Source organism: Cetorhinus maximus, chromosome 2 (genome assembly GCF_964194155.1).
Source record: "Cetorhinus maximus chromosome 2, sCetMax3.hap1.1, whole genome shotgun sequence".
Taxonomy (NCBI): domain Eukaryota; kingdom Metazoa; phylum Chordata; class Chondrichthyes; order Lamniformes; family Cetorhinidae; genus Cetorhinus; species Cetorhinus maximus.
In genome coordinates, this window is record NC_135880.1 from 177,181,488 (window position 1) to 177,201,264 (window position 19,777).

General features: G+C 43.7%; 1 protein-coding gene across 1 annotated transcript in view; it reads left to right on the forward strand.

Annotated features, from left to right (window-relative positions):
- The window catches only part of svep1 (sushi, von Willebrand factor type A, EGF and pentraxin domain containing 1), a 229,044-nt gene that overhangs the window by 133,430 nt on the left and 75,837 nt on the right, over positions 1 to 19,777 (forward strand). The window contains exons 25-28 of the mRNA XM_078529199.1: positions 1,194 to 1,351; positions 4,708 to 4,909; positions 7,938 to 8,113; positions 15,159 to 15,283. Of these exons, the coding sequence (XP_078385325.1) occupies positions 1,194 to 1,351; positions 4,708 to 4,909; positions 7,938 to 8,113; positions 15,159 to 15,283 (661 nt within the window). The remainder of the gene's footprint in view (positions 1 to 1,193; positions 1,352 to 4,707; positions 4,910 to 7,937; positions 8,114 to 15,158; positions 15,284 to 19,777) is intronic.

Sequence of the window (19,777 nt, forward strand, 5' to 3'; positions counted from 1 at the left end):
CACTGAAATGTGAAAAGTTCAAAAAAACACTTATTCCCTTTTCTCCCTCTCCTGTCACAGATGAGTTGACAAAGAAAAGACTGATCAGGCAGATAAAACAATCTCTTTGTCCTGTGTCCATGACATCTTTGTCAAACTTCTCCTGAGCTCCCACCTATCCCTGACCTTTTATTTCACTCCACCCCCTCTTCAAGAGTAAAAAATCCATCACAATTCTACCCCTCTTCAGCTCTGAAGAAGAGTCATATGGACTTGAAACATTAACTCTGTTTCTCTCTCCACAGATGCTGCCGGACCTGCTTGAGTTTTTCCAGCATTTTCTATTTTTATTTGGATCAGGCAGAGGCCTGACTTTAGCTCTGCAAGTGGATTAGTTTTGGAAAATATGGCCCAAATCCTCTGAGGAAGTTTCATAAATTACAAAAAAAAAAGGACATGCATTTTCTTAGCACTTTTCACTATCACCAGATTTTGCAAAGTGCTTTACAGCCAAAGAAGCACTTTTGAAGTGTAATCATTGTTGTAATGTAGCAACTGTGGCAGCCAATTTGCACACAGCAAGCAATTTGATAATGACTAGATAATGTCATTTGAGGAATAAATGTTGGCCAGGACACAGGAGGTAACTCCCCTGCTCTTCTTCGAAATAGTGCCATGAGATCTTTTACAGCCACCTAAACAGGCGGAAGGGGCCTTAGTTTAATGTCTCATCTGAAAGACAGTGCCTCCGACAGTGCAGCACTCCCGCAATGTCAGCCTTGATTTTTGGGCTTTTTTAGTGGGACTTGAACCCAGAACATTGTGAGATCAGAGGCAGGTGTGCTACCTGATGAGCGCCAGCCGACATTGGCATTGTTGTAAAGGTTGTTTGGTGTCTCAGCGGTCTGGAGGCTTGTATGGTTGAACATAAACCATTTATTGGTAACCCATAACTATATACATATCCGAGGTAGTGGGTGCTCTCTCCATGCCGCTCTTTCCAGACTCGACTGCGCAGACAGTCTATGATCATGTGACTCTCTACATCATACTGTGGGGTGGTGCTGTTCTCCAGTCCTACGTTAACCATTCCTCTGCCGAACACCCTTATCCTACAGGCCTAAATGTAGGTTTAGCTGCTGCCTTGCTTTAAATCATCTATTTAGAAGCCACAGAATGATTATGACTGCCTAATTATTGCTTTTCTCATGTAGGTGTCAGTGTGTCCCAGGCTACACTGGTTTGGTCTGTGAAATAAATGTGAATGAGTGTGAGTCAAATCCGTGTCTGAACCATGGGCTGTGTGTGGATGATCTAGCCTCGTACACCTGCGAATGCCCGCCAGGCTTCAACGGAACCCGATGTGAAACAGGTAAAGGTCTCACGATGCCAAATTTCTGCCGCAATATGTCGTAGAATCAGGACAAAGCTCAGCCGAACTTGTTATGGCAGATGAGCTGAAAGACTGTTTGTGTTCCTGTTGCATGGGAGAGCAGACTCTCAAATCAATGCTCACAAGAAATTAATGCAGCAGGGAATAATGTTGAGGTTGGATAATGGAGTTAAACAGGAAAGATCAGTCCGACTGCACATTAAGCTCCCCCCAACCCTTGCCGTACATCCCCTCAGTTTTTAGTTCCATCGGCTTCTTATCTCCTAGTTAGTACTTGATGGAACTTTTAAAAGATAAATCATCCATTTCTACAGACAGGTAGGGCTGCCACAGGTTCAAAGAGCAGTTGTTGGATTTGTTTTAATGCATTTGTTCATGGGATGTAGGTGTCACTGGCTTAGATTTCCAGAAAGCATTTGATAAAGTGCCACATCAAAGGTTATTGCAGAAAATAAAAGCTCATGGGATAGGGGGTAACATATTGACATGGATAGAAGACTGGCTGGCTAATAGGAAGCAGAGAGTAGGCATACATGGGCCTTTTTCAGATTGGCAAGATGTGACGAGTGGTGTGCCACAGGGATCAGTGCTGGGACCTCAACTGTTTACAATTTATATAAATGACTTGGATGAAGGTGTGGACAGGATGGTTGTCAAATTTGCTGATGACACAAAGATAGGTAGGAATGTAAATTGTGAAGAGGACATGAGGAGGCTACAAAAATATATAGATGGGTTAAGTGAGTGGGAAAAGATCTAGCAAATGGAATATAATGTGGGGAAATGTGAAATTGTCCATTTTGGCAGGAAGAATGAAAGGCATATTATCTAAATAGAGAGAGATTGCAGAGCACTGAGATGCAGAGACATCTGGGTATCTTAATGCATAAATCATAAAAGACTAGTATACAGGTACAGCAACTAATTAGGGAAGATGATAGAAATTATCACTTATTGCGAGGGGAATTGAATACAAAAGTAAGGAGGTTATGTTTCAGTTATACAGAACACTAGTAAGACCACATCTGGAGCACCATGTACAGTATTGGTCACCTTATTTAAGAAAGGTCGTAAATGCATTGGAAGAAGTTCAGAGAAGGTTTACCAGACTCATACCTGGAATGGGTGGGTTGTCTTATGAGGAAAGGTTGGACAGGCTAGGCTTGTATCCACTGGAGTTTAGAGTAAGAAGCGACTTGATTGAAACGTGTAAGATGCTGAGGGGACTTGACAGGATGAATGTGGAAAGGATATTTCCTCTTGTGGGAGTAGAACTAGGGGTCACTGTATAAAAATAAGTGGCCGCCCATTTAAAATGGAGATGAGGCAAAAATTTTTCTCTTAGGGTCGTGAGTCTTCTGGAACTCTCTTTCTGAAAAGGCGGTGGAGGCAGAGCAGAGTCTTTGAGTATTTTTAAGGCAGAGGTGGATGGATTCTTGGTAAGCAAGGGGGTGATGGGTTATTGGGGGTAGGCTGAATGCAGATTTGAGGTTACTATCAGATCAGCCATGATCTTATCAAATAGCAGAGCAGGCTCGAGGGGCTGAATGGCCTACTGCTCCTTCGTATGTGCGTAAGTCTAGCATTTGTTGCCCATCCCTAATTTCCCTAAGGTAGTGGTGAGCCAAATTCTTAAACCACTGCAGTCCATTTGGTACACCCATTGTTAGGGAGGGAGTACCAGGATTTTAACCCAATGAGAGTGAAAGAACTGTAATAAAAATATTTCTATATATAATTCTAAGTCAGGATTGAAGGTGACTTGGAGGGGAACTTACAGGTGGTGGTGTTCCCATGCCCTTGTCCTTCTAGGTGGTAGAGGTCGCAGGTTTGGAAGGTGCTGTCAAAGGATCCTTGGTGTGTTGCTGTGGCGTGTTATGGTAAGGCAGGTGATAATTGCTGGGCTGACCAAATCCCAAAGGGAAACTTGGCCAAACAATCACAAGAATTTGCAGTTTGTACTTTATTACGAGAAGGTATGTACACTGAAGTCAGAAGTAAAGATTTCACTAATACCCATGGAGATTTTAGATACTAAATTAAAACATTTATTAACAAAAAAAAACTTAAACACACAAGATTACAGTTACACAATTAAATTTAGTCTTATAACGTTTCCAAAAAGATTTCTACTTAGCTAGACTCTCAAATAAACACCCTTTTTCCAGGCAACAGTCCAAATAGATTCTTAATCTATTAAACATCCAGTAATATTACAGCAAGGCACCCACTGTTGCTATAAGGGAGGTATTTCACAGGGCTTCTCTCTCCCTCTCACTTAACAATGGAAATCCAAGGCTTAAAAAAAAAACCTTGCTTTCTGGGACAAACAAGCACTTCTGTGGGGTGGCTAGAGGCTGCTCCCTTCACAGGTCTGTCTTTGCACAGCACACTCTTCAAGATCTTACATGGCCACTCACCTCATACAGCTTTCAATATTCCCTTAAATATATTTTCTCCCCTTTTATCTCTCAACCCTTTGTTCTAAATTTTCTTTGGTAGTTACCTTTCACAGAATATAAAAATCTTCCATGTTGTCATTATGGCCAGCACTTTCGGGGAAAAATATACTTAATAACTTTGCCTTATTTATTTACAATTTTTGCCAGTTGTAAAACTTTCTGTTATGCCTCTTTGAAATTCAACAGCAGCAATTCACTCCTCACTTATCTCCTAATGCAAATTCCCATTCATCCTGTATCTACTGGGATCTCATCTTAGCTTGTCCATCTCCATTTCAAAATGCCTGCTTTTATACCTTTTCCCTCTAATGATTTTAAACCTTGCAGTCTAACTGTCTTCAGTTTAATTAAATTAGTCACCCACACAACACAGACACAGTCCCCACCAGCTTGCTTCCCCGTATCCCCCAGCAATATTAGGAAAGTAATATTCTCTTTCCAAGGGCTGGTCTGTCTTGGATGGTGTTGAACTTCTTGAGTGTCATTGGAGCTGCACTCATCCAGGCAAGTGGAGAGTATTTAATCACACTCCTGACTTATATCTTTTATCTTTGGGGATTCAGGAAGAGAGTTACTCACTGTAGAATTCCCAGCCTCTGAACTGCTCTTGTACCCAAAGTGTTCATGTGGCTGGTCCATTTAAGTTCCTGGTCAGTGTTGACTGCCAGGATATTGATGATGACAATAATGCTGTTGAATTTCAGGGGTGATGACATGAAAAGCCCCATCTTAGAGCCAGTTAATTTTATTTAATTCAGATTGGATTGAGTTGATGTAGCTTTACACTTGGAATATTGACCAAATAGCTGTCTTGTTTTCTCACTGCACATTGCCAGATGGCATTGCCTGTTTTGAATTCTATTTTCTTTTTAGAATTATCCTCCAACTTTAACCTGGATTTTGATGTCTCGGGAATCTATGGCTATGTTTTATTGGATAACATGTTACCAATGCTCAGTGCTCTTACCTGTGCTTTCTGGATGAAATCTTCTGATACCACAAACTACGGGACTCCAATTTCCTATGCCTTGGACAATGACTGTGACAATGCATTCCTACTAACGGATTACAATGGGTAAATTCTACTGCATTAACAAAAATAGTTGCAGTTCTCTGCATCTTTCATCCATTAGAAAACAGATCCGAGAGCCTTGGTTTTCCAGATATAAACTACACCTGCACCCAATATTCTTATTTTCCAAGAAGCAAGTTTGTTTCCACTAACAAACTGAGTCTCCTTTGAACTGAAGTCTGTTCATGTAAACAAAAGTGTATCTAAACTAGTGAGCAATGGATTAACAAATACTCTGAGGGCAGAATTTTCCGTCCTGTGGGCGGGTGCGGACCTGACCTGAATGGGAGTGAAATAGTGCGCGATGGCAATGTCAGGTGAGCATCCCGACGTCATCGTGCACTCCTGCGATCTTTTGGTTGGTGGGCACGCTGCTGTTTCTTGCGCGCGCCCATCGACAATTGAGGCCTTTTAAGGCCCTTACGGAAATTAATTAAGCTGCATCTTTTGCCGCCCGCTCAACCATTCAGTTGGCGGGCAGGAGAATAGGTCAGGCAGCCTTTGTATTTTTAATGAAACCTCATCCATGTTGGACATTTCCAGCGCTTACTAAAAGAAATTTTTTTTAACATCTCTTTTCACCATGTGACTGTGTCATGTGTATGGAAATGTTTATCTCCTATGTGAAAAGTTTATTTTTAAATTTAAAATTCATCAGCTCCCTGAGACAGCTCTGTGCCTCCAGGGAGCTGTCAGTGCGCGCTCCCCCATGCAAGTGCTCGTGCTCCTTCCCACCCCCACCCCGGCATGCTGAGGCCCCCAGCGCACATTTCACGCTGGCTGGCCGCTAATTGGCCTGGCAGCATGAAATTGCAGTCGGAGCCTGATTGCGGGCAGCGGTCGGTTTCACAGTCGCTCCCGGGCCTGCCCACCGCATCCACCCGACGAGGAAAAATATTCTGCCCTTAATTTACGATATTGGTCAATGAAAGTCACTTGACATATCCACCAATACTCCTTACTCCTTTCACAAAGTGGAAAGCACCTCTCTATTAAACTATTACATACAGGCTAAAACTATAAGCTGGATTTATTCATTGGTGCATGAATACACAGAAGCAATAAGTTACTGCAAGAACAATGGAAAAAAAGCAAAAAAATCTTTCATTTATATAGCGCTTTTCACGACCAGTGGACATCTCAAAGTACCTTACAACCAATGAAGTACTTTTGAAGTGTAGTCATTGTTGTAATACAGGAAATGCGGCAACCAATTTTGCGCACAGCAAGCTCCCATAACAGCAATGTGATAATTGAGCAGATCACCTGCTTTTGTGATATTGATTGAGGGATAAATATTGTCCAGGACACCGGGGAGAACTCTCCTGTTCTTCTTCAGAATAGTGTCATGGGATCTTTTACATCCGATTGTAAGGGCAGATGGGGGTCCTCAGTTTAACATCTCATCCAAAGGATGACACTTTCAACAATGCAGCACAGCCTCAGTACTGCACTGGAATCTTGACCTTGATTTTAGCCCTCAAGTCCTGGAGTGGGACTTGGAGCCCGAACCTTGTGGCTCAGAGTAAAGATAGAATGCAATCCACAAGGAATTATTTTTTTCGCAATTTATTGGGTTTACAGTCTGATAAATGAAATTCCCAATCCATCATCTTTTAATTTCTCAAAATTATTTTATATTTATTTAGAGAGACAAAAGTAAATGTAATGCAAAAATCTCACATTTTGTTGTGGTATTATTTTAAATTAGTGGTCGCAATGTTCATAAATGTCCTTCTAAGTGATTAGCTTATCATACGGCTGCAGAAATAATTGAAAGCTGTAACACCCTATTAACATATTTCACCTTTTAAACTGTAAACACATCTTATAGAAAAATGAGGGAACATTATAGCTGACTACATAGTTTTATATTTGGGATTCAGGGAATTAGGCTATTAAGAGAAACAATGCTCTCTGGAAATGAGAACAATTATGGATCACGTCACCAATATCACCCTGTTCCAGATCACCAACTCTGGGATTAGAAAACAATGGTGAGTCATTGGTAACACATGTTACAGAAATATGGAACTGGAGTGAGATAGAGATCAGACATTAATCGATTGAAAAATAGCCAATGAACTATAATATTAAAACCTTTCACTGTACTGTTAAGGCATTTTAAAAGCTAAAGCTGTGGTAGAATCAGAGAGGAACAAGGAGGACTTCTGTCCCGCGGGGGCTGGGGTGCTTTATAGGCCCCTTTGATCACATTTTGATTTAAAGTTTGTAAGTTTCCTTTAACGTTTGACTTTTAACTCGCAGTGTCCCTTTAAAGGGCTGCATCCTGTTTTGTCCCTCGTTTTTCCGAATTTAGTTTACTTGCTTTCATCAAAAGAAAAGGAACAATCAGGAAGCATATCTATACATGTGTATTGGAGGTTACTGCTTGGCTGAGGGTAGATGATTTTATTTGATATATAATGACTGCCTTTAGAGGGGAGGACCAGAGCAGACAAAGTCAGAACAATGGACCTGACAGCTTGAGCACATGGTTGCCAGTTCACCAACAGATAGGCTTATCGTGCCTGTGCCAACTCTTTGAAAGAGCCAAGCAATTAGTCCAACTCTCCCCTGCTCTTTCCCCATAGCCCTGCAATTCTTTATCTTTGAGTATGTATCTAACTTCCTTTTGAAAGTTACCATTATCTCTGCTGCCAGATTGTAACAACGCATTGCATAAAATGATTTCTCCATCTCCCCTCTCTCTCTCTCTTATCATTTACTTAAAATGTGTGTCCTCTGGGTTACTAATTCCTCTGTCAGTGGAAATTGATTCTGCTTATTTGCTCCATCGAACCCTTCATGGCTTTAAACACCTCCATTAAATCTCGCCCTAACTTTTGCTGTTCTAAGGAGAACCACCCCAGGAAACTGTACTGGTCATCTTGCAGAATCCATTCAATGTATTTCTGGAAAGCATTGTAATTATGCTGATGTACTGTATATCTCAATGATGTATAGTATGGGAGCAATGCTTTTGCCTTATTGTGCAGAGCTGATGGTTCTTTTCCTTTCTTCCAATCAGTTGGGTATTATACGTCAATGGCAAGGAGAAAGTTACCGATTGCCCATCAGTAAACGATGGGAGGTGGCACCACATCTCCATCACCTGGAATAGCACGGACGGAGCATGGAGAGTTTATATAGATGGAAAAGTCTCCGATGGAGGCAAGGGTCTTTCTACTGGAGCAAGTATACCAGGTAGTACATTTACAGAGCTCCGATGCAGGTGTTTGATTAAAAATTGGTTGCAAGACATTGCAGCATTGTTTTTCCTGTTCATATCCAATTCAGAGTTTTTATAGGAAGAAAACTGTTTTCTGGAAAACATCCTATCATGTTTGTGAACAACACATTTTGACAAGTGGAAAAGTCTCTGTTGGAATCATTGTGCTCAAAGATTACAGCTTTGTATTGCAAATTTTCCTTGCATAATTTATGATGCTCCTGAGCTGCTTATTGAAGGATAATGGATTGAATAGAGTCAGAGACTTGAAGAGTGGCGAAGTAGATGCAGTGCAAAGGGCTAATGTTGAATATGTAAATGTAGGTCTAAATCATCAGTGATGTAAGATCACATGGCAACAGAGTAGCTGAGGAATGGTTCTGTGTGAAGCCTTGTGCCAGGCCCTGACCTGTATATAGTTAGAAGAATGTTTAATAAAAAGTAAATTTTATCAACTGCCTTGCCTCCTGCAGTCTCTATCGATCCTGACCAAGGGCAACCTAAACTAAGGGAGATGGTGGTGTAATGGTAATGTCACTAGACTAGGAATCGAGAGGCCCAGTTTAATGCTCTGGGGACACATCTGGGTTCAAATCGCACCATGGATTCATTGAAAAAATTAAACAATTGAAAGCTAGTCTCAGTGATGGCGACAATGAAACCATCATCGATTGTGGTAAAAACCCATCTGATTCACTAATGTCCTTTAGGGAAGGAAATTTGCCAACCTTACCTGGTCTGGCCTACATTTGGCTCCAGACCCACAGCAATGTGGTTGACTTGAAATGAGCCACTCAGTTCAAGGGCAATTAGTGGTTGGCTAAAAAATGCTGGCCTTGCCAGCGATGCCCACATCCCATGAAAGAATACATTTAAAAAAAAAATAACAGAATTGTTTGATCAGCCAAGTGGAGATTGTCTAATGAAATAGCTCATTTGAAAAATAAAACTCAAGAGACATTACCATTCCGTCAGTGTGCCTGGCTTAAACCAGCCAAGTCGTCATTTAAAATAAACACAGCAAGTGCTGGAAAAACTCAGCAGGTCTGGCAGCATCACTGGAGAGAGAAACAGGAGTTAACGTTTTAAGTCCAATGTGAAGAAAAGGAGTCATATTCAACAAACACTCCCTTTTCCTGTTTCAAGTATAAGGATAGCAGTGTGTGTCTGTGAGAGGTTGTTATTGAACTTGCATAAGATGCCTGCCCCCAGAGGCAGAATGCCTCATGGCAGAGTCACATGATATTGCATTTCCAAAACCCAAACATCCCCTTTTTCACATAACAAAAAGATACAAACATCCCCTTTTTTTCCCAGTGAACAAAAGAAATATTTGAATGCACAATCCTGTTACCCACTATACGCCCGCTGTTCTCGTGCATTAACAACTGTTTTTCTACTGGTCAGTCACTTAATGGACCATGTGCATGTTAACATTGCTGTACGTCTGGGTGATGTTCCTTGTCTGGAGATTGATGTTCCCGTGGCACTTGATGCCTTGGTGACTTGTTGTTCCAGGGTGGTTGTTGGGGACTCATGGACCCCTGGTATTGATGGCAGTTCTGTACTCAGTACAGCTGGTGAGATCCCTTCTCCCTGACTGGCTAATTGCAGTGAAGGAGCAGCTTCACTTGTTGACCGTATGTGCCTGTGGTTACGCCTTTATATCTGGTTCAGTTTTCTCAGCTCCCGCTTTGAGTTGTCAACTGTGGAATTGTGGGTCATTCTTTCCTCCTAGTACCTTTGCGTTATCCCTGAAATTTGTTTGTTCAGATCTCGCACAGCTTGGTTCATTGAAGGCTTCAGTTTATCGTGCGCTTTCAAAGATATAGACTCAGCTGGAATCTTGCCCTTCAACTCTTCAGTTCAGCTCTGAAGTGAACATTCTCCTGTAGAATATTTACCTTCGGCTCGTTCATTTCATTACACTGACGTGGTCGGCAACCATCTTGCGGTTTACTTGAATATTGTCTCCCTCTCCTCCTCTGGGGTCTTTTCTTGCCCATTCTCTGTTGGCATGTTCAGGGTTATAATCCCAACCTTTAGACTTGCTCCAGCTGGGATGAGTGGCCGTTGTGTCCCATCTATGACTTGGAATTCGTGATTGTCCTTCTCGCCATCGCATTGGGCTGTCAGACTAATTCGCCCTCTTGGTATGAGTCTTGTGCCATTGTATGGTCTCAATCTTACTTTTGAGGGCTTCATTTTTGAGATCACCATGTTGAGCCACTTCGCACAGGTCTGTGATGGTCATTATGTTGCATGATGCGCCAGTGTCCATCTGACACTACTTGTTCGCTTGACACTTTCTCTCTATGGTCATCATTATAACAATCACAAACCATTTTTTTTTATTCGTTTGTGGGATGTGGGCATCACTGAATTGGCCAGCATTTATTGCTCATCCCTAATTGCCCTTGCTCAGAGGGTATTTAAGAGTCAACCACATTGCTGTGGGTCTGGAGTCACATGTAGGCCAGACCAGGTGAGGACGGCAGATTTCCTTCCCTAAAGGACATTAATAAACCAGATGGGTTTTTACAACAATCAGTGATGGTTTCATGGTCATCATTAGACTTTTAATTCCAGATTTTTATTGAATTCAAATTCAATTGATTCGAATCCAGGTCCTCAGAACATTACCCTGGGTCTCTGGATTACCAGTCCAGTGACAATACCACTACGCCATCACCTCCCCATTTGCCTCCTATAGACTTGACTGAACCAACCTGCCGTATGGTGTATAGTTCTTCATCAGACTCATCTGCTGATATCTCTCCAGTGGCCGTCTGTATCAGCTTTGTTTTACTTTTTTCTGGCCAAGCACTTGTGTGAGAAATGATTTTGCTTCTTGCAGTTAAAACACTGCTTTCCCCACATTGGGCAGTCCTTCTTTTCTTGTGCATGTTGTCCTCCACAGTATTCGCATCCTGCCCTTTGTCTGTGATCGCTCAGCTCTTTTGGCTTGGACTATCTCTCAGCACAACGTATCTCGTGGTCTGCTCTGCCATACATGTGCTCTAGCTGTTTTTTCACAACTTCCACATTTCGACATCCATGTATCGCTTTCTTTAACATCATTTTCTCATCTTTCAGCAGACTTGCTCTCACTGAGGGGCCTCTGATGCCTAAGACCATTTTAGCTGTCCACATTCACATAATTCTGCCAGCTGCGTTACTACTGTCACCTATCAAGCAATGGTGTCTTTTCACTCTGAACGCTCGTGTTGAATACATAATGTTCATATGTAACATTGACTCGGGGTTCAAAATGTGCATTCAAGTCTTTCAAAATCTCTGTCGTCTTTTTTTCTTTGCCTGTCTGTTAGATTTAGGGTGGTATACACTTTGTAGCACTCCCTCCCCAGCAGTGTTAACAATGTGGCTACTCTTTTTGGTTCAAGGTTGTTCATTAAGTCTGTTGCAATCTCCATAGTTTTGCCATTGTGAGTGGAAAAACTGCCAGTTCTGCCATGCATCATTTTTCAGCTGGACTGGAGATGGGGTTGGAAAATCTACTGCAGCCATTTTTTACTCCACTCAGTAATTTATTTGCAGCCTCTGTCTGTGTTTCCTTTGTCCATTTTCACTGCAGCTGAAAAGTTCACTTGCAGCCTGTGTGTGCTTTTCTTCATTCCTTTTTTTTCTGCAGATTTGTACCTTTCTACATTCTTGGGTTCTCAGTGGCTTCTCCGCTCCTTTTGCAGGGCTCTCACAAATCTAGTTTTTCTTCACTTCTTCTGTACATCGTGGGCAGGACTTTTACCACGGTGGGTGAGGCGGGCAGTCCCGGGAGTGGTCGGGAGCGCTGCCAGGGCGGGGGCGGGAGGAGGGCGAGCATGAAAGTTTGTGCATGCACGTGTGTGTGTGCACTGAATGCTCCCTGAGGCACAGAGCTGCCTCAGGCAGCTGAAGCCTTGTAAAAACATGCAAAAAGAATTTTAAAATGTTAAAAACATGTCCCCTCATGTGACTCTGTCACATGAACAGGGACATGTTATAATAGAGATGTGAACATTTTTACTGTATTTTTAATTACTGTTGGAAAACTTATCCCGCCCGTAGATGAGGTTTCATTAAAAAACCCAAAGGCCGCTTGGCCTTCTTGTCTGCCCACCAACCGTAAGGTTAGACGGGCAGCGGAAAATTGAATTTAATTATGACTTTAATGGCCTTTATTGGCGCTGTTAATTGTCAGGCATGCTGCTGATTCCCGCACGCGCCCACTGACCGAGATATCGCGCCAGTGCGCGTTGATGTTGGGACGCTCGCTCAATGCCATCGCACGTCATTGAACGCTCGAGCGGGTCGGGCATGCGTCCGCCCACTCTGCGAAAAATCCTGCCCCATGTTTCAAGTATAAGGGCAGCAGTCTTCATTAGTGTGTGCCTACGAGGGATCTTTATTGAACTGATCTTAAGGTGTCTGGCCCCAGAGGCAGAGTGCCTCAGGGCAGAATCAAATGAATACAAGAAGCCAGTTAGTCAGTACAGCATTGCATCTCCAAAACCCATACACTTTCCTCAGGCCACATGCTAAGGTTAGGTTTGACAACTCCTGGTTGAATCTATTCCCGGAGGTTTCATCACATGACTTCGAATTATTGACAACTTAAGGGCCATTTCCCGTCCACCCTTCATTTTCAAGCTGGCAAGAGGAGTACAGGGGCAGGGGGGAAAGCCCGAAATGTGACCCTGCTCAGGCCTCGGACAGGGAATGATTGGGGGGGATTGAGCAACTCCAGCAGCAGCGTCCTTTTTACATCAGGTGCCACCACACCCCCACCTCCCCCCAACAAAATTATTAGCAATAGCATTCATCCTTCCAGAGCTTTTCTTTCCACAGTGTTAGCAACCATGTTTACTGGCACCTCTCTGGTGCCAACCCTCCAGGATTGCCCTGGAGTCTCCAGGAATGACAGGACTCTGCTGTGAGCACAGGAAAAAAGCCAGCTGGCATCGGACATGCCCCTCAGACATCCACAGCAGAGGTGGAGGCAACTGCTGACTGCTATGCCTTGTCTGTGATGACCTTAGCGGGTGTCCTCTGGAGGGCCAAGACTTGGAGGGCCCCGGCCTGCTTTCGGGGTCCTGATGTGTGGCAGTGGCACCTTCTTTGGTGTGTGGAGCTGGAGCTGCTGAAGTCACAGGAAGAGGGGATTCGGATGGGCCGGAGTCACCTGGATGGATGGCCCCGGGTTGTACACCTGCTGATCCTCCTTCCTATGGGTGCCCAAGTGCCCCTGGCTGACTCTTTGAGAAGTGGTAGCGGGACTGAGATCAGGCTGTCCCACACCCCTCTCATGTACACACTGTTGGAGGCCAACTACAGTGTCGGTGATGGAGTTCAGCCTGCGGAGCAATGCAGGAGCAACAACCTGGAGCAAGATCTCCACGGCAGCTGCCATCCTACTAGTGTTGGCCTCAGTGCGTTGACATGAGGCGCTATCACCTCACAGCGAAGGTGGATTGGTCTCCTCCATTGTGCCTTGCAATCTGAGGACACCCCTTCCTGATGTTCCTGAGCTTGCCTTTGCAGCTCCAGCAACTGTGACGTGACTGACTCCAGAGGCTTATCATCTGACTCGGACTCAGCAAATGTCTGCCCTCCAGCAGTCCCCCAAGTACCGGGGACCTGGGAAGTCCCCGCCTCCGCCTGCTGTGGATCAGACAGTGCGATGTGCTCACCAGACTGTGATCCCGAGGCGACTGGAAAGCTAAGTCCCACCGCAGTGCGTGTCCCTGTGCTGGTGGAGGGTGTGTGTGAGTGCTGTGATGGGTCTTCAGGGATGGTTTAAGTGGATTCCTCTTCTGACCTTCCCTCAGGGCTTGATTGGAGGCCCTGGGTTGTGGACTCCATCAGCTGTTCCCCATGTGCCTGCAAAAGCAAAGAGAGATAATAAGCACATGGCAGTGGCCTGTGAAACAGGACACATCACTCACAGCATGTTTGTCTAATGGATGTTGCACTGCTGGACCCTCACTTGGTTGAGCACCGCCGACCTCACCGTCAGCACAGGACCGGTCCCGGTCATCGCCGGCCAGCTGGATGGCTCTGTTTTCAAAGTCCGTGAGAACCTTGATTTCAGACATTCCTCCACCAGTCTGTAGCCTCTCCATCTTGCTGTGTGCCAGCTTGTCCTGCATGAATAGAGATGGAGAGAGTGTAAGCAGGGCACCTGCCAGGGCAGATAAGTGTGCCTGGCCTGTGTGGGTGGTGAGTGCGGATGAGGACAATGAAGGTTTGTGTGAGAGAGTGAATGGTGATGTCCCTTGAATTGGCAGTGAGTGAGGGCCCTGTGGGTGTGTGATGGGTTTGTGAGTGTGTAAGGGTGGCTTACCCTGGCGGAACGGAGGAGATCATTCATCCTCTTTCTGCACTGGGTGGTTGTCCTCTTTTGCAGGGCATTGGCGCTGACCACTGCTGCCACCACCTCCCAAGCCGGATTAGTGATGCCGCTGCCCCTCCTGCGGCCAGATCGGGAGTAGAGGACGACATGGCGGGTCTCCACGCCGTCCAAAAGGTGCTGGAGGGACACGTCACTAAACCTGGGGGCTGTAGTCTTTTTGTCTTTTGGAGCCATCTGTCTCCTGTGCAGCAGTCCTGGGCTGGAAGTACTGAGAGGTGTGCGCATGGCAGCACTTTAAATATAGCGCCTGGTGTGATGAAGGAGCGAGGTGATGGTGTGGCGGGTGAATGAGACCCCGCCCGCCATGGAAACGGCGTGTTTCCCGGAAATACATTATCAATGCGGCGGGTTTGGGACAATACGGCGCGAGAAGCCGCCATTGCGGCCGGCAGGTAAAACATAATTTTCCCCGGCCGCTACCACATTTAGTGCAAATCTGGGAAGATTCCGCCCGGTGAGTTTTTTCTCATTTTCTTTACCTGTTTTGTTTGTTATATAAAAAAATAATGGATATGGGGGAGGATGAAAACTCTCAGAATATGTCCGACTAGAGTTGTCAACCCTCGGCTGGTATCCAGGGTGTCTGATGTGTTCTTTTTGCATCTCTTAAGGTGGTGGAGTATTGGTGCTTGGACAGGAGCAGGATCAGAGAGGAGAAGGCTTTAACCCTGCAGAGTCTTTTGTGGGTTCATTGAGCCAGTTAAACATATGGGATTATGTCCTCACACCAGGACAGGTAAGCATGATGTGGTGTACACAGGTTTTCTCGCCAAACATGCCCTAATTCACCACCAAATCAATTCGAAAGGAAGAAAGATTTGCATTTATATAGCACCTTTCTCAACCTTGGGACATCCTAAAGTGCTTTCCAGCCAATGAATTGCTTTTGACATGTCATCTATTGCCATGCAGGAAATGCGGCAGCCTATTTGTACACAGCAAGCTCCCACAAACAGCAATGTGATAATGGCCACGTAACCTGTGTTAGTGACGTTGGGCCGAGGGTTAAATGTTGAGCAGGGCACCAGGGAGAACTCCTTAAGCTAGATAAATACAAGAGGGAGAAAGGAGTGGAAGGATATGCTGAGAGTGAGATGAAGAGAGGTGGGAGGAGGCCCTATGTGGAGCATTAACACCAGCACAGGCCAATTGGGCTGAATGGCCTTTTTTTATGGGTGTAATTCTATATGATAATGTTGGTTTTTATTACAGATATAGGGTATAGCAGGCTTGAAGACAATCCGGCGTAGGTCACGTGTTGATATTCAGTGGGGTTTTCAAGCCCCGCCTGCTGCCCGGATCGTTTGGTCCCACTGAAGTGAACGGGCTTTTGGCTGGCTCGCCGCATCCCCTGTGGGGGTCCCATCACAGCGGGTCCAGAAAATCGCAGCCATGATCTTAATTGTACCTTGAATACATAGAAAAGCAAACGTAACACCACACACGGCATACATTTCACATCCAGACAGAGATATTCTTCTGCATGGTACCAAATTGGCCATTTCCAGACATGTTTAGCACAAGAGAGTTGTGGGACCCTCCCTCTGTCAGCCTCAGGTAAATGAGGCAAGATTTGGAATCCAGTGTGCTATTACACCTCCTAAAGAAATCTGAATTTCCAGTTAATAACTATAAAGATGACAGTACATGATTTCACATTTTCAGGCGTCTACTGTAACAAACAGACTAAAAGCACTATTGATTAAACTCTCTCTTTGGGCAATTTTATACTTAAACTACAGAATTGAATTTAACTTTAGCACAACTGAAAAAACACATTTCACAGGTATAGTTTATGGTGCTCGTTAAATAAACATTCGCATCTCCCAGAATCAGTCCAAAATGATCCTTAGTTCCCAAGGATTTACTTCTGTTCTTTTCCTTCCTCAGCCTGGTAACTTCTAACTGTCCTTAAGGGTAAGAGTATTATTGCAGATTGATCCTCCCTCTAACACAAGAGAGGGTGAATCTTCCAGCTTCATTTTAACTCCTCATGAATTTGGTCTTTTCAACCTGAGTGTGACCTTCCATCCTCTTTCCAACATGGTGAACCATTAAGACTTTCAACCTCTAACTGTTTTCTCTCTCACTTGGACCCTGGCCGACTCAGTGATATTTTAGGAAAGCCTGTAACCTGATATCACAATGACTTCCCCGGTACACTTGCCATCTCAATAGCAACATGAATCACATGGGCCTTGTATCCAGGTAGAGATGCTGATTAGCTATCCTTGAGAGCTCAGCTGTCTTTCATCTTGTAACTAAATGGACAGTTTAAAGCATAACTGTTTACAACCTGATGTTCTCGACACTTCTCTAGGACTAGGAGACTCACGGTTAGCACACAGGCTACTGCCATTGTCTCCTACTGTAAATACCTTGCACCTTCTTCCCAGTAAAATAACCTGGGCCCCCTTTAATCTCTAACCACCCAAGCTTGCTGTCTGGCAGACTACAGCACAGGTCACATGACCCTCTTCATTTTACTGCAAATTTAAGACACAGCCCAAAACATAACAATCTTATAAACCTCATAATGTAACAGAATCACAGAATTATTACGGTGTAGAAAGAGGCTATTCGGCCCATTGTGTTTGCACAGGCTCTCTGAGCATCTCAACTTAGTGCCATTCTCCTGCCTTTTCCCTATAACCCTGCGCATTTGTTTCTATTTTGATAATCATCCAAAGCTCTCTTGAATGCCTCAGTTGAACCTGCCTCCACCACACTCCAGGCAGTGCATTCCAAACCCTAACTACTCGCTGTGTAAAAAGTTTTACCTCTCTTCACATTGGCTTCTTTTGCAAAACACTTTAAAACTGTGCCCTCTAGTTCTCGATCCATTTACGAGCAGGAACAGTTTCTCCCTATCTTCTGCCCAGGCTCCTCATGATTTGAAAACTTCGATCAAGTCTCCTCTTAGCCTTCTCCTCTTCAAAGAAAACAGTCCCAACTTCTCCAATCTTTCCCCGTAACTGAAGTGTCTCAGTTCTAGAACTATTCTCGTAAACCTCTTCTGCACTCTCTCCAATGCATTGTTATGACACAGCAGCTGGTAAAGGCTGAGTTGTTTAAATCCCAGAGGGAAACTTGAACAACTGTCATAACCTATATTTTCAATTGGTATGTATGAGATGCAGCTCTGAATTCAGGAATAAGACCACCAAGCCTCAAAATGGTTTTGTGTATAAAAATAAATTAAACATTTATTTATTTAACAACAGATTAAATGCATACGCATGTTTATAAATTACTACCATAATAACTTTTAAATAAATCCCCAAATTAATCACTCCCAGGTAAATCTTCGCCAAGGCAACAGTAACCCATAGACTTTAAACAGACACCCGGCAAAGCACATTTGACCTTATGAATTCAAAATGAGGTTCCTTGCAATTTGGTTCCTTTGCAGAAACAGTTGTAGACTTACAAGCTGGTAGATCTTAAACGCCTCTGACTTGCACACACAAACTCCTTCCTGTTTATACCTAGCTTCTCCTTTGAATGAAAATTTTCCATTGTATCATTAGGCTTTTAACATCACATCTTCTAACAATAGCATTTCCATCCCACTAATTTTATTAGTAATGTAAACACATTGCTTGGCGTCTCCCATGCTAGATGCAAGATTTTACACCCACTCTTGAATGCTTTATTTAACAACTGCAAATGTACATTTTAACCTTCTATCCTCCTTACTGTTTACTCAATTAACATCTCAAACTACTATACATCAAAGCACCCAGACTAGCTGGCTTTAATCCAATTAAAACACACACACTCAAACACATAGACACAGACCCCACTACAATTCCAATTTAAAAATAATTTCCAATAACTTTATAGACATTAATATCTCTTCGTGACAGCGTTCACATCCCTTCCTATTGTGTGGCGCCCAGAACTGTACACAATATTCCAGCCGAGGTCTAATCAGTGTCTGATATAAATTCACTCTGTAACAGCTGGAGTCATTGAACCACGAAAGTTTGGTCCTACGAAAGCGCAGTTGGATTAAGTCTGCTGTTTCCATCAAAGTAAGCAGAGGGTCAGTCCCGTGTGTTTTATTGACTGGACCTGCATGTTAGCAGGAGCCTAACACACCCCCAGCTCCCAACACACAGTTTAAAATAGTGAGGGAGGCAAATAAAGATCATTCTCCCAAAACAAGATCCTAAGATCTTGAAATCATAGGTACAAGGCAGACTCAAATAGGAAAAAAATAATCTTACTGGAGTGTGTCTACATTATCTCCAGCAAGCAGTTAAGAAGGTGAATGGTTTGTTCGCTTTCGTTACAAAGGGTTTGGAGTGTAAGAGTAAAGAATTCTTACTACAATTATGCAGCGCATTGGTGAGACCGCACCTGAAGTATTGTGTATAGTTTTGGTCTCCTAACCTAAGGAAGGTCATACTTGCCCTAGAGGGAGTGCAATGAATGTTCACTATACTGGCTCCTGGGATGAAGGGATTTTCCTGTAAAGCAGATTGAGTAGACTGGACCTACATTCTCTGGAGCTTAGAAGAATAAGCAGAGTGCTCTTTGAAACATATAAAACTCTTAAAGGTGTTTGACAGGGTTGATGCAGAGGAAATGTTTCCCCGGCTGGGGAATCTAGAACATGTGGTCACAGTCAGAATAAGGGGTCAGTCATTTCGGACTGAGAGGAGGGACTTATTTGCTCAGAGCTGTAAATATTTGGAATTCTCCACTCCAAAGAGCTGTGGATACTCAGTCATTGAGTATACTGAAGGCAGAGATCAATAGATTTTAAGGTATGAAGAGGTGTGGGGGCATTGCAGGAAGGTGGAGTTGAGGTAGAAGATCAGTCATGATCTTACTGAATGGCAGAGTCGGCTCGAAGGGCTGAATGGCCTATTCAGCTCCTATTTCTAATATTCTTATGTTCTTATCCATCTGCATGTGGTCTTTTCATGCCATACATTAGGTTGGGAAAAAAACAATCAATAAGATAAGAACAATAAAGAATAAAAATAATGCTTTTATCATGGTGCTGTTTATGGGAGCTTCCTGTGTGCAAATTGGCTGTCATGTTTCCTACCTGACAACCATGACTATGCATGGACATGTGGTGTTCTCTCTATCTGCTGCACCTAAGCAAGCTGAGAGTAACCTGGGGTGAGGTAACCAGGTGAAAGTAGCCAGGCAGTATGCATGACCTACCAGCCTACTGAAGGAAAGTTTAATCCCTTTTTAACTTTTTTCCTCA